The sequence below is a fragment of the Clinocottus analis genome, unplaced genomic scaffold (assembly GCF_023055335.1).
Source record: "Clinocottus analis isolate CAN_PGR_092001 unplaced genomic scaffold, fCliAna1.0.p SCAF_21, whole genome shotgun sequence".
Taxonomy (NCBI): Eukaryota; Metazoa; Chordata; class Actinopteri; order Perciformes; family Cottidae; genus Clinocottus; species Clinocottus analis.
Genome location: NW_027175943.1, coordinates 10,743,439 through 10,758,765, shown reverse-complemented (window position 1 = coordinate 10,758,765; position 15,327 = coordinate 10,743,439). Strand labels below are relative to the sequence as shown.

Here is a 15,327-nt window from a genome sequence, read left to right as displayed (position 1 = left end):
GTGGGCTCTACTAGACTTTGTTGTTCAACAGGACGAGCCAAGAGAGAGAAGCAGAGCTCTATCTCTCTGCATTTCCTTTCTGTCGTCTTATCGGTTTCTAAAAGGCCTTTTTGTGTTTCTGTCTATCAGAGTAACACAAGCATTTTCCTCTATATTCATACAAAATAAAAATTTCAGAATGAGCTGATTTTTTTTTTTTTTTTGTAGTACAAGCAGCCCTTCATGCAGAAAGAAACTCAGAGATCCTCTTTGAAATAATTGGATGACATTCTGGACCGGATTTCACCTCCAGGGCTCTGTTCCTCATACCTGGTTCAACAAAGTCGATCAAGTGTTCTATTATCCATCTTAAGTTATCGAGATGATTGACATCAGGCTAACTCGGTTCCTCAAAAGCTGATGCTGCCTCAAACAGCCTCGTTAATTCTAACCAGATGTCAGTCATCTGATAATTATTATTAATAATAATAATAATTATTACATATAGTTTTAATTATAAAATAGCTATAACTCTATGATTCTGTTTTGGCCAGCAGAGAAGGCCGAGCTGTAATGATGAGTGGGGTGGAGGGGAAACATTACACAGATGTGCTTTGAATGGGATTAGAATCCCTGCCCAGCGCAGGTGATGTCCAAATCACTCCACCTCCTCTCGACAAATACATCCTTTCCGAATGGAGCTTGGATGCCAAATTCCTGAAGCACATAAACATAAATAGGACGACAACATCACGGCTTCTGTTCTCCGGTAATTTTCTCCAAATGAAATGTTCAGTGTTTCGAGAGCAGCTGCTTTACTCAGCAATCAATGCTCAGAGTAAGAACTCATCTTTTTTTAACTGTTTGTTCAGCTCAGTTCTAACACAGAACCAACATCTGGAAAACATCTTCAGAGCTTAATACACCCTGTGTTTACACAAATGAGGGACCTCTGCCTCATGAGTCAGTTCTTTGGTAAGAGAACTTCTCCTGACTTGTAGCTGATAGCTCATTTGGACATGAAATTCAGAGAAGTTGCCACATACACAGAGCGATGGAGGAAACGCTGGACTCTCTGTATCAGATACTTTATAGATGAATTTGATCTGAACCCTGAAGAAATAATGAATAGAAGTGTAGTGTGTTTCTTATCTGAATGCTTTCTTATTGATCTATCTTCTCTAATCAGTGCTTCTCTGTGAAGTGTAAAATGCCTTTAATACCAACTTCTGAATGTCATATTGCTTTTTTTCTTGTTTGTGTCAAATATCCAATATTTCATGTGAGTTGACTTTGAAATCTGATCGCTGTGCTATTGAGGTGATTTTACTCTACTGCCCCCGTGTGAAGTGGGACTTCTCTTATCAGCGCGCTGAACAGATTCTGAAGACCGCCTGGATCTAGTACAGGATCTTGAATGGAGTTCTCCTCCCTGCTGTGTCCATGTGCCAGGAATTGAGTGCTGCACACCGTGCTGGATAACCTTTTCATCTTCTTGTTGTGTCTCTGCCTTCTACTTTATCCTTGTTTTCCACAGCAGTTTACAACTGTATAATCATTTTGTTGACACCTAAACTGTTTGGTATGTCTTGGTGTCCTGTTGCATCTGAATGCTGAATTACAGAAAGGTCATCAATCCGTATTTCTGTTTGTTCTCTTTTAGTTAGTGTCTGAGCTCAGACCGTCCCCCTTCCCTCCCCAAAGGCCCCTCCCCCTCAGCCCAGCCAGAGGGGCCTCCCCCACAGTGAGTCCAGCCAGAATCCTGGTCGCCAAACCCTCCCCGGGTCTGCTGGTCATGATTCCCCCGGCAGTGGGACCCAAACCTGTGGGCAAAGTCTCAGCCATCCCCCCTCTCAGAGCTCTCAGGTGGGCCAACACACACACACACACGCACACACACACACACACACACACACACACACACACACACACACACACACACACACACAGAGTGTAGGTGGGTTAGGGGCTTCTGTTCTCTTTCATTTCTGTTATAAAATGAGAGGCTTTTAATGCAGCTGCTCAGGGAAAAGTGTCACAGAGGTAGAAAAGGGTCACATAAATTAATTGCTATGTAACACAGTTCAACAACAACTTCAATGCGTTATTGCTCTCTAGAGCAATTCACATTAGCAACAAAAGCCCCTTTCAGACCAGCTCACCTTTACAATAACCTGTTAGTCTCAAGTCTAAAAAAAATACACCGGTCACTTCTCTGGTCAACATTTCATCATCATTTCAACACGGAGAAGTTCACCCTAACCCAGCCCGGTCGCTAAGAGAACATGTTTGCATTGTACGTCTACAAACCACAGACACGGTGAATGTTACGAGAGCATCGAGCAACATGCCGAGCAACTAAGCAGCAGTGAGCATTATTGAAAGTTCCATGGCGTTAAAACGAGTCCAACCAGCAAGAGAGTTATTTATTCACACTAGTTATGTTACTTTGTTACGTTACTTTCTTACTTTGCGTTGATATATTGTGTTGTTATGTTACGTTGTTACTTTACGTTGTTGTGTTGCATTACATTATATTGTTACTTTACATTGTTGCATTGCATTTTATTATGTTGTTACTTTACATTGTTGCATTGCATAACAGTATGTTGTTACTGTCATTGTTATGTTGTGTTACGGTGTAACTGGAGGTGGGGCTGAGGCTTATGAAACGTTACATGAACAACATCAGGCCTGAGACCTCACCACACCCAACATCACACCAGGGTGTGAGCAAATGTGGGACCACACCGAGCTAGTACACTGCCATCACTGCTCAGGTTGAAGAGAAAGCGTGTTGCAGCAGCAATGAGGGCAAAATAGATGAGGAGACTCTTGACTGCCCGATTGCAAAAGGTGCAGCTAGTAGAGAATGCTTTGTATAGATAGATAGATAGATAGATAGATAGATAGATAGATAGATAGATAGATAGATAGACAGATAGATACACCCTCACAGTATTTTTATCTTTTCATTTCATGCTGTTTTCTGTTTTTTTTTGGGCGGGGTGGGGGGGTTTGGCACCTAAACGGTCTTAGTTTACAAACCATGTAATGCAATGACTCAGTTCTCCATCAGCAACACATTTTCATTTTATTCATGAGTTACATGACCTCGGTCGAAAAGACTGTCCTTACCTGTTTGAATGCAGAGTCTTCTTTCAATGCAGCTTTTCTGTTAATGCAGTAAATGTCGGGCAAGGAAACCTCGAGGTGATGATCGTTCCCCAGCTTTTTATGGTTACTCTGCTCCTGTAATCTAGCAGATCGATCAAAATGTCTCGACATCTGGTCTCCCTGGCAAAACCAAGATCAGACCTCACATTGAACGCCAGCTGCTGTTAGTTCAGACACTTGAGAGAAGAAGCAGCCCACATCAGACTTTACAAATCCCAAGCAAAGTGTGTCTTTGTGTTCAAAGTAGGAGCTAACTGTTTATGGAAAGCAAAAAAATGAGTTGAAAATTAATATCTTCGGAGCACACTGATTGATGACTGATTTGTGCTTATAATAACTGTTGATTATGATTATGGTTATGGGTATGATTATTTTAAGCCAGGACATTCGTTTGTGACTTAAAAGTCAGTGAAACGGCACTTTCCTGTTCTGTTCTCTGGGATAAAACAATCTTAGATGCATACTTGCATTTAATCTCATACAAATATTACATTACATACATTACATGTCAACCAAATTCGTCGCCTCCTGCTGGACATTACAGAGAACGCAGGTTTAAAGGCACTTCTACTTTGGCTTCACTCTCTGTCCTTGTTTCTGGCCTACCTCTATTCTCTCCTGTCTAATCAAAATACTGCCTCTTGTTCTTTTGAATATGTTATGTTTTCTTTGGATTTTGGACGGTATATGCGGAGTCAAAATAAACGATAGGTGTGTTCACGGTGAGGAAAGAACGACCCAGTGAAACAGCTTGGCTCATTGTTATGACTTAAGACACAGATGGAGCTCTATGGCACAGAAGAAGAACGCACGCATGCACACACACACACACACACACGCACAAACACACACACACACACACACACACACACACACACACACAATACTTGTTCTTCCCGATTCCAAAAAATGAGAAAGTCAGTATGCTGCACGAGTGTGACATTAGAATCTTTTCTTTTTGTCCTTCTCCTTCCAGACCGGTCCCAGGCGCCAAAGCAAACACAGCCTCGCCTCCGCCACGAAAATGACCTTCTCCGCCTCCCTCCTCCCCTTACCCTCTCTTCCTTCCTGCCTCCTCCCACCACCCTCAGCAGCTGACAGCCTATTTGCACTAAAGAGACCTTGGCCGGTAAACCACAGATCTGTCGCACAAACCAGAGGAGGACAAACGCAAAGTTAAAACCTGAGACACGAAAGAACAAACAGGAGTCTGTTCCATTTCAGACTTCAAAATGAACCCTCCCTTTGATTCTCTCCTTTGAACCCGCCCCCTCCTTCCTCTCCCTCCCCCCCTCCCAGCGCGCTAACATTCACCACAACGACGCGGTTTTGCACGGAGGCCTTGCAGACTGAGACAAGTGTTATCGCTGGGGGACGGTCACATTTGCCAAATGAATTTTTTTACGGATTATTGTTTTTGTTTTTTTAATATGTTAATGCTGTCTGTGTATAAACGATACATTTTGTAATGACTGTTGTTCCGTTTACAGTTTGTGTCACGTTTTATGATTTATGTTACGTACCAAAGAGGTCTCTTCATACCTGGGGTGTGTCCCGAACATTTGCAAATCTTCTTATGTCACCTTATGTTAACCTCAAGTCAACTCCTCCATACTTTTAGATTTTATAATTTATTGTGTTGTATGTGGAACGTGTAACGTACAAATCTGGAGATACAGTGGCCTATGGGGGGAAGGAGAGCCAATCACACAGCAGCTTCTTTTCAACACTGTTTACATGGTGGAGGATTTGACGGACGCGTGGGACTTGCAGGACACACCCCCCGGTCGCTCATGTTGATTTGAATGTCTTTCGCTATGTGTTATGACTTTTAAATTGTTGCATAAAATATTTTTACAAAACTATCAAGTTTCTTTCATTCTGTCTTTTTTTCATTCCAACTTCAACAACATTGAATGGAAATCTATTGCATGTGTGATGACATCTTCAGTAGGAGTGGACTACTGCCAGCTAAGCGAGCACAATGCCTCAATAGGTCACGCATTCTTAAGACCAAAGTCTTTCCAAAGGAGCACAAATGAAAGTTGTGAGTTTTTCCCACAATGGACATTAAAAACAAATTCTGTGTATTATGGGAAATGAACAGTGTTTTCTGAAATGTGACCGGTACTTTGGAATAAATAAACTCCCTATCCTTACAGAGTAACCTGACGCCAGGCTGAAAAGCAGCGTTTTGCTGCCGCTATGCCTGAAAGTCTCACGCCTGTTAACCTCTGACCCCAGCCAGCAACACTGTATGAAAGATTGGGCCATTGTTAAAATAAATCAGCTCCTGGTGAAACAAACATTCTGCATTCTCCAGAGTGTGTACCGCCTGTACCGGTGTCACAGGAAAACAGCAGAATGTTGGCCATTCAGAAGCGGCAGGGTTTTTATTGTCGTAATTGGGTTCAGTGTGGACAAATAATATGTCTTTAATAATGCAATCATCAAAATTAGTCTAAAATATAAAAAATCAAAATTTGATAAATTGGGATCCTCAAATTTAAACATAGCTTTTGGACTAACTGTGAAACAAGGTTTTTTTCTTATTTTGGTAAGAGTGACCTCGACCACCTGTTTTCTTACCTAAAAGAAGAGCAAACATTAAGAAACGAGAACAAACTAAAATTAGAGGGAATTTGTTCTTTTGTGCAAATTTCTGGGTTTGTGCCTCTAACCACATCCAACAGAGATGTCATGATGTACTGGAGTACACCTGTCCATCACTGCAGCAAGGTGATTAAACCACACATAGGTTTTAGTTGCTCTTTAGGCCAGAACAGATTAAAGAGGACAGCCGTTGAGTGATGAAGTACTGAACACTACCGCACTTTACTCAAAGACATCGTCCTCAAATGCAACTTTACTCAAAGACGTCGTCCTCAAATGCAAACCACTTTCTATTATCTTGTGATTGACATTCAAACTAACTAAACATGTTTTAAAGCCCTGAAACTTCAGCCGTGACAAACACAAGTAAGCACCATTATGTCATATTATGGACATGTTATGTAGTATGTTGTAGTATTTACAGGCTGTGAGGTGGCATGTAGCGTCTTCCTTGTCCTGAACACGTTTGCTGTGCTTGACCTCTTGAGTGTTGCCTTTTTTCTGACTTTGTATTTTGTAAATGACTCACGTTGCTGTTGATGCCGAGGTTCATCCTGTAGAAGCACACCTGTTGTCTGAGTTTAGAGGTCTGACGTGTCCACGTTGGGGAAGAGGTCTAATGAGCTCTGAGGAGCGTGGGCTTTCACTGTCTTGATCTGATCTTGTCTCACTGCCAGTGATTCTGATGAAAACAAAAAAATCCAATGTATTTCATGTCACAATGGTGCCACGATGATCTTATGTTTCCTGTCTGACAGGGCCGGTATGAAGTCTTTACACTCTCACCTGCCCGTAATAGATTCCACTAATAGAAATGAGATAGCAGCTCTTGTCTCACTGCTAATGCGTTGGGAGAGTGCACAGTTGGCGTGGAACACTCTCGGACAGCGAGGAGGAACGTCCTCGTGGGGAGACGTATGGATGGAGACATTTCCCCAGGACATAACCAGCGAGGGCAGCCGGTGTCCGACCAAAACCTGCAGGCTGAATTCTGCACCGAAACAGAGGACGTGATCGAAATGAAGAGAACTGAGTTTTTCCAGGACCGCTGTCTATAAAATCACGTTCTGTGCAGCCACAGGCCCGCGGGCGGTGAATACATATGTTAATGTCTTCCCCCGGGCTAGCCTTCGGTGGACCAGCTACATAAATGAAGTGAGGTTTGTAACAACAAAAGCCATTTTGTGTCGCCTTGGCTCCAACGATAAACTCCAGACAGCCACGGTCCATGGAAACTTGAGGCAAGGAAGCACAGAGGCTCCCGGAAAGGAGTAGAATTAGTTATGTGCATTGGAAGACAATAACTTATCCAGAAGGAGAGAAGAAAGGAGAGGGGAGATGAGAAAAGAAAAGAAAGAAGAAGAGGAAAGGGAGCTCAGTGTATCCTAAGATGCCACGAGCAGTCTAGGCATATAGCAGAATATCTAGGGGCTGGAGCAGGGCTAACATGAGCCAGCCCTAATTATAAGCTCTGTCAACACACTCATTTTTATTTTTTATTATTTATTTTTTTCAATTTTCCATTAACTTTTACAAGGCAGTGCATATATTAACCACCGGAACCAAAGCTCTCTTGTCACGTTTGAGCTGTAATCGCTGCGTCCCCGGACAACCTAGATCTTATGATAAAATGCTGTTTGCTAAAGCAGTCGTTTAGTATTTTGAGGATTTTGCTTGTTGACTTTCTTGCCGAGAGTTAAAATAGGAGTTTGATACCTCTCCCATGTCTTTGCGTTACATAGAATGCTGCTGGTGAAAACATTATTCCTCTGGGGAGCCCGTTGTGTAAATGTCACAGGTTTCTGCTTCTTATATTTGCATATTTTCTGTGCAGATCTGATCAATAATGGCACAAGATGAAATATTCGGGGTCATCAAAAGCTTTCATTACTTGTGGAGCATGGATATCCACAGTATTTTACTACAAGCATATTTTACTACAAGCTGGCCTGTAAATGTCAAGAATACACTGAGTTCCTGTCATCTATAGGCTTCAAGTATTGTTTGCAGGGAGACTAGCTGCCCCTTCTGCAAATGTATTACTCCATTGTAGTTTAAGGTTATTCAGTCTCTGCTCCATCGTGCTGTGCTCTTTGATATCACCTTTGAGTATGTTGGAGGAGCACCTTGCAGGGATAGGGTTCATGGTGGAATCCCTCACTGATTAAGCTGCTCGTGGGCCGAGAACGCTGACAAAGCTCCAAACAGAAAGTCTTTTGAAACCCACAGTCGCTCTGATTTAGATCAGAACAAAGACAGAAGCAGCTGCTCCAGACGTTTTTTTCTTTGCTTCTAGGCAGTACAGACTTCGGCTAATGCGCTGAGTGCACACGGGCACACACACAGAGCGGCAGCAAGCCGCCAGAGAACGCCCAGCACTTTCGTGAAACTGGTGGGATCCGCAAGAATTCCTCTCTGTAGTCGGAAACATTATAAAGAAAAGCTAGTTCTGGGTCATATGCTGGAAAACAGATGCTGGACAGGTGACAGACCGGGAAATACTGTCTGCCTCTAACTTGATAGAGGATTAGTTTGACATTCTGAGAAATTGGCTTAATTGTCTATAGTAAGATGAAAAGATTAATAAAATAACTAAGATTACTCAAATTTAGAACAATAAATCCAGGGCTAGCTACATTTGATGAGACTAAGGTTCCCATCATGGCCATTTTCATGAATATTTAGGGTTTGAGCAACATGGACGGAGTGATTAGATTCTACAGTAAAACCAACTCTTAGTGGGTAATTCCAGTATTTTCTTACACTTAATATATTTCACTCAGGAGAGACTTGTTCCGAATTAACCATGCATTTATTACATTTGATACAACCATGAAAAGTGCAGAGTCTTTTTGTTTGGCGATTGGACTCTATCCTGAACCAGGATGAACAGGGGGCAGTGACCTGGAGTTCTGACTCGGCAGAATCCCCCCTGGAGTCCGGACACTGGTGGTGGTGGTGGTTAAGAAGAGAGTTGCTGTTGTCCATCGATGACTGAGGATTATGACTGGCTGCTGCCTGGTGGTGACTGGGGTGGAGGAGGGTCGCCTTTGTTTGCTGAGAATGACAGCTGACAGCAGCAGAGCAGAGCACACATTTAAACTTTGACAGCAACGATATGATTGGCTTAGAGACAGTGACGCGTCTGGTTGATTGCTTACACGGGGACCAGCTCAGCTGCTACGTCATGCGATTCAACTGAGATAAATGAATAACCCGTAGTGTAGGGTATTCCTTCATGAACTACCGCTTAAGCTCCATTGAAATTTTAGTCCAGCAAATAAAAAACATTCACTCAGTACAGTTTGGCTCCTCACAGTGAGATTATAGCTTTGAAACTGCATTTAGTGAGTAATTAAAACCAAATGACCCTCATCATAGCTGCTCAGTAGCCAGAGACCTTTGAATAGACACACAGCTGTTAATAATACAAGTCATTGCTTCTGCGTGCCACGCCGCCACGCTGTGATGGCTCCCTGGGACTCTTGAATAGAATGGAGCCATCTTTCATGTTATTAGTAACACTTGCACATTTTCTAGTCAAAGTTTCTGCTGTGGGAAATAGTTTGACGGCTGAATAATTGTGAAAATAAAAATTCATACACTTTTTGGCGTTCGATTGAATTGGTCAGGGGAACGGTGCACATCTGTATCACTGCGACCTATCCGACGATGCAAACTCGTCACGTGCGAACTCGTCACGTGCGCCTCATCTCACCGACTGCTTGGCCTAGTGCATGATGGGAAATGCCTGGCTGTTGCCACATCAGAAAGATCATGATCTCTTAGATCTGACAACACCACGTGTTGTAGAAAATCCTTATTTTATGTCTAGTTATAATGCTTAACGCCTCTCAGGTTTAAAAACATATCTTGTGTGGTTTATAATACAAAATTGTATTTATACAACACCTATCAATACCAGTAGTAATGTATTTATATTTATAATCAAATGAATAAATCTTTAAACTACAAGTAGCCTGAAGAGCGAAACTAACAGAAAGTTGTTTTTTCTGTGACTTCCTGTGTATACTTTGACGGCAGCTGAAAACTGTCCGACTTGATTGCAGTTTTTCAGGAACGCCTCCTGCAGCGGCCGCCTGCTCTCGTCTGGGTTCCAGGCGAGGCGCAGCTCTAACGAACGAGCCTATTTTAACGAGCTGCAGAAGTCCATCAGAGCAGCAAAAAGAGCTCACTCACAAAAACTTGAAAGCTTCTATCTCAACAACAACACACGCAGTATGCGGCAGTGAATCCAGTCTGTCACAAACTATAGGAGAACCACAACAACCACAGAACCCGAGATGCCACCCTGCCAGACATCTTCCACGCCAGGATCGACAGGCTGAACGCAGACACACCCTCAAAAGCCCACTGTGATCCCACGGACATTGCTAGCTAGCTGGTGTGCATAGTGACATCTTCAACCTGTCACTATCCCAGGCTGTAGTCCCCCCCCGCCACCAGTATTTTTAATTCCACCATCATCATACCAGTCCAAAAAAGACCAGACACACCCACCTTAAATGACTTCAGGCCAGTGGCACTTACGCTATTTGTCATGAAGTGTTTAGAAAAACTTGTCCTCAGACACATCAACCACAAGGTCTTGGACATCGTCGACCCCCTCCAGCTTGCCTACCGCTTCAACCGATCAGTGGACGACGCGGTGGCAATAGCTCTACACCACATCCTGGAGAGCAGTAGAAGGTACGTCAGGATGCTTTTCCTGGACTACAGCTCTGCCTTCAATACCATCCGCCCGGGCAAACTGATCGAGAAGCTGTCAGACCTTGGCGTCCCAACTCCCACCTGCACCTGGATCCTGGATTTCCTGACAGAAAGACCACAGGTGGTGAGAATGGGAAGACGGGTGTCCGCTGAGCTCACAGTCAGCACAGGATCCCCACAGGGCTGCTGCCTCAGCCCCAAACTCTTCACCCTGTACACCCACAACTGTGCCTCCACCCAGGACAACACCATCTTCATAAAATATGCAGATGACAAGGAATAATACTGGACTTTAGGAAGAATTCTCCCCCCTACAGTCTCTTATCATCAAAGGGACTGAGGTGGAGAGGGCCGACAGCTGCAGATTCCTGGGACTGCAGGTTACAGCTGACCTAAGCTGGACTCTTAACACCACAGCGACAGTGAAAAAAACCCAGCAAAGGCTTTAGTTCATCAGGCTGCTCCGGAAAGCTGGTCTGAACCATCGCCCTCTCACCCAGGCCTACAGAGGACTGATGGAGCGCATCCTCACCGCAGGCATCACTGTCTGGTATGGTGACACCACACAGGAAGAGTCATAAAGACTGCGGAGAGGATCCCGGGTACAAAACTTCATTCCATGGACTCAATGTATGTGCAGCGCTGTCAGAAAAGAGCAGAGAGAATTATCAGAGACTCACTCCACCCAGCTCACTCCCTGCTCAGACACAAGCCTTGTACGTACAACCTGAGACGCAGCAGAGCAGACAGCATCATAACCCACAGAAGCCGCTTCTTCAACAGCTTCTTCCCTGCCACAGTCAGACTGATGGCAGAACAAAACTGTTGAAAGATGTGTAAAATACTCAAACACTACCTCACTTACTCACATACTATATGTGTGATATATATATATATATATATATATATATATATATATATATATATATATATATATATATATATATTGTATGTGAAATCTTGTCATATAGTCTATTTATTACTTATTAAAAATACAAAAATGTAATAATAAAAAAATGCACCTTTCATGTACCCTTTGCACATAATACCGTATGTATAGTGTTTTTATATGTATGCATTGTGTTTTCATATGTATGTATAGTGTTTTTCTCCATAGTTTATATTCTTTCTCCTTCTTATTATAGTGTGTTCTGACTCAGAGAGCCCCTGCGAAAAAAAATCCAATGTGTCTGGACTGTTGGTCCATGCACAAACAGCAAAATAAAAAACCTTGAACCTTGAACCAGTGTCTATTTGCTTTCATGCAAGAACAGCCACGTGGCTTGTACGTCAATTAAAGGCGACGGCGAAGACACTCATCGACTCGGCACCAAAGGTTCAGACAACAGAAAGTAGGCCACATTCGCAATGACGAGACCGTCTGCTCAATGGTACAATACAAGTGAAAATGGTCCAATCCACAGACTAGTTTTATGGTTAGCCGGCATTAACCAAGACCAAACAATAATATTGCTAACTTGCAGAAACTTAAATGGTAATACATAGATAGACACTTTATTATTCTCCCAAGGGGATTTTTTTCCCTGCTAAAAGTAGCATTTGTACATACAGGTTACGCAATAAAAAAAAATTTAAAACGCACAATACATTTAAAAAAAATGAACTACTGTATATCACTTTTCTTCTCTTCTGACCACTCAAAGCGCTTTAACACTACTTCTCATCATTCACCCATTCATACGCTGATGGCACAGTTTTACAGAGAACGCGTAACAACAATTTAAAGGTTCTGCAGATCCAAGTCTACAAGCAAGAATTCTGCCCGCAAACTTGACTGCACCATTGTTCGTAACATGTGCTGCTGTTGGGCATCAAGCTGCCCCTGGGTCACACGAGGAGAGCGCTATTATAACGGTGGAGCTGGAATACTCTCTGAGGCGTCCTGTCAGCTACAAAGGAGAGAGAGAGTTGGTCGGTGTGGTCAGGTCCATTTGGAATAAGAGACGGCAATCGCATAAGTTGTTATGGTTTAACTTTTCTTTCACTAAAAAATGTACATTCTGGTATCCTTTTTTAAAGTTGATGATAATTACAGATATTGGTGGTCTTCTAAAATATAGTTTAGTAGCAGTGTATATGAATTCACTCTTTGATCGTAAAATGTTAAATTGTGTACTTTTGATTAGTGCCTTTGCTAAACATCATGGCAGAATGCACCAAATTGCACTATTAAGAAGAAATTATCTAAAATAAAGTTGGAAATTATGCATCTGTTACACTTCTATATTTCAATTGTTAGCCTATGGCTTTGTGGTGTGACTTTTAATAGATATTCTACTTTAAAGTATACACATACACACTCAAGTAGCTGCAAAAAACAGTGAAGCTACAATGTGAACAAATGCTGCAGTGATAAAAGGTTTGATGATGCCAACAGTAAATGTGACTGTTATTTCCCCTTCTTCCCCTCCCATTCCTGTACACGGGCCGCAATGCAGCCATAAGGCCGTTTATAATGTAGAGTCAAGCCAGACAGCTTCTCCACAAAATGTTTGTGGTGGTTCTCAGTGACTGGGTGAGAATGAAGGAGAAATTTAATCTCAAACACTTCCAAATACAGTTGTACATCAAACGGTTAGCTGAGTAAATGTTGCACATAAACGGTTCTCCCAGTTGTCTCAGTATGGAGCTTTTTCCCCATCTTTTTTTTTTAAGAGGGTGTTCTTTCTGTTTGAGAGCATGACTAATTGATTTCACTTCAGATTTTCTTCATCCTCACACTGTATGTGTGTGTGTGTGTGTGTGTGTGTGTGTGTGTGTGTGTGTGTGTGTGTGTGTGTGTGTGTGTGTGCGCGCCATGCTTTTTTCTTCTCCTACAATAGCTAAACAGCCTTCTGGTCGTTGAAGGAAACCGTCAGTGGCACAGCAAGCCGCCGCATATGTTGCTGGTGGGGAATGACCAGTCAATCCAACACTTGCAGTTTTTTGTAGTTCATGAACGCAGCACCATGTTAGTACAGTAGTCAGTAGGAATACCACTGATGATCAATAACATTGTACACTACAGCACCCAGACACAAAGAAGAAAATGAAATCAATAGAGGGTCAACATTCGCTCTTTAAACTATTTAGGTCCATTCTTTTCTGGTCCCTTAATCCCTTGAATGCTATCCTTTTCTCCCAGCGCTGCTCATGGGTCCTTGATTTTAACCTTAGAAAATGAGTCATTTTTTCCATATTGTCTATTTCCTCAACAATGTCCAGCCACTGTCCTTGGCTTAGCTCCTTGTGATGGCCTTTTTAACTGCCAGTATCAAGATTTTATATAGATAGATGTCTTTCTTGGGTATTAGATCACCAGGTATTAGTCCCAGATAAACGGTCCGTGGGTCCCTGGGGATCTTATAGTTTAAGATCTCCTCCAAAGTCTGAATGACTTTGTCCCAGTATGTTTGAAGTTTTTAGCATGGCCAAAAAATGTGTGAGTGGTTGGCATTCATCTGCCCACAATCTCTCCAGCATGGCTGCTCTTTACCCAGTTCTTTGTATTTTGTGTGTGGTGTAATAAAAAAGCGGATTAAGTTCTTCCAACCAAATTCCCTCCATTTTCTAGAACTAGTGGAAGTCTGTTGCGTTGTACACATGGAATGCCAATCACTATTCGACAATTTGATATTCAGTTCTACTTCCCATTTCAGTTTTACATATAGTGTGTTACTTCTGTTTTGTTTTTGTAAACTATTGTACAGTTTGGGGACCAACTTTAAAGGGGTTTGTTTGTAGGCACCTGTCAACACTTCGATTACTTAATTACCTTCTGCTGATATTCCTTTTTTCATTTCTGTATTGTAGAAGTGTCTGAGCTGGAAATATCGGAGGAGGTCCCTGTTTCCTAAATTACATTTTCTTTTGAGTTTTTCAAAAGTTTTAAAAGTGTTTCCCTCTCTAAGTGTACATACTGCCGTTATTCCTGTTTCTCTCTAGCAAAGAAAAGTACTATCTATCTGTCCAGGTCTAAACCTGGGGGTCATCGAGGGCCAGAGGCAGGGATCTTTTAATTAAATTTCTATTGGTTGGGGAATTTTGGCAGGTGTGTTGCATCAAAACGATTAAAGAAGAGAAATCTGAGAGCAAAATTCACAAACTCACAGAATCAGCCTGAGTGTGAAGAGGAGGGCTGGAGCACAAGCGGGCTGGAGCACAAGCGGGCTGGAGCACAAGCGGGCTGGAGCACAAGCGGGCTGGAGCACAAGCGGGCTGGAGCACAAGCGGGCTGGAGCACAAGCGGGCTGGAGCTGGAGCACAAGTTTAAGTGAGGACAGGTTTTTTTTTCGACAGCTTTGCAAAATCTGAACAGAAATGAATAAGTCATGCTCTCAAATTGAACGAACACTCTCTTAAAGTGAGGGAGTGAGATCTCAATTGTAAAAGGTTTCTTGAACTTTTTTTCGGAGAAGGTGCCAGCTTGAATTCAACATATTATTTATCAGACACAGAATCTTATAACATCTTGTCAGCTATCTGCACCCATTAAAAAGCCCACTGCTCTTTTCTCTTTCAAGTTCTTCCTCATCCTAATTCATTGAATTCTTTGTGAGCTTGTTGCATTTGTCTGTTTGATTTCAGTGCGGTGCTCCATGTACAAAGACCTGGTTGTGCTACTTCAGAGGGATCAGTACTTGACTCTGAACTCAAATCCAAAGTAAATCTTTCCACAAGCGTTTCATTAACTAACATACTCCTAGTCCTTTTTTTGTGTCAACTACAAAGCATTTTGCTCAGTCTTTCTTCCGTTGCATCTTTATGTAAGGGGAAACATAAATGTCTGTCAATGAAACAAAGGCTGTGATGTATGTACACAAAAAC

The 15,327-nt window shown here is 42.4% G+C and overlaps 1 protein-coding gene across 1 annotated transcript in view; it reads left to right on the top strand.

Annotated features, from left to right (window-relative positions):
• Positions 1 to 5,025, top strand: part of adam19a (ADAM metallopeptidase domain 19a) — a 145,928-nt gene extending 140,903 nt beyond the window's left edge. The window contains exons 22-23 of the mRNA XM_068587854.1: positions 1,643 to 1,845; positions 4,133 to 5,025. Of these exons, the coding sequence (XP_068443955.1) occupies positions 1,643 to 1,845; positions 4,133 to 4,184 (255 nt within the window). The 3' untranslated portion in view covers positions 4,185 to 5,025. The remainder of the gene's footprint in view (positions 1 to 1,642; positions 1,846 to 4,132) is intronic.
• Positions 5,026 to 15,327: the final 10,302 nt, after the last annotated feature.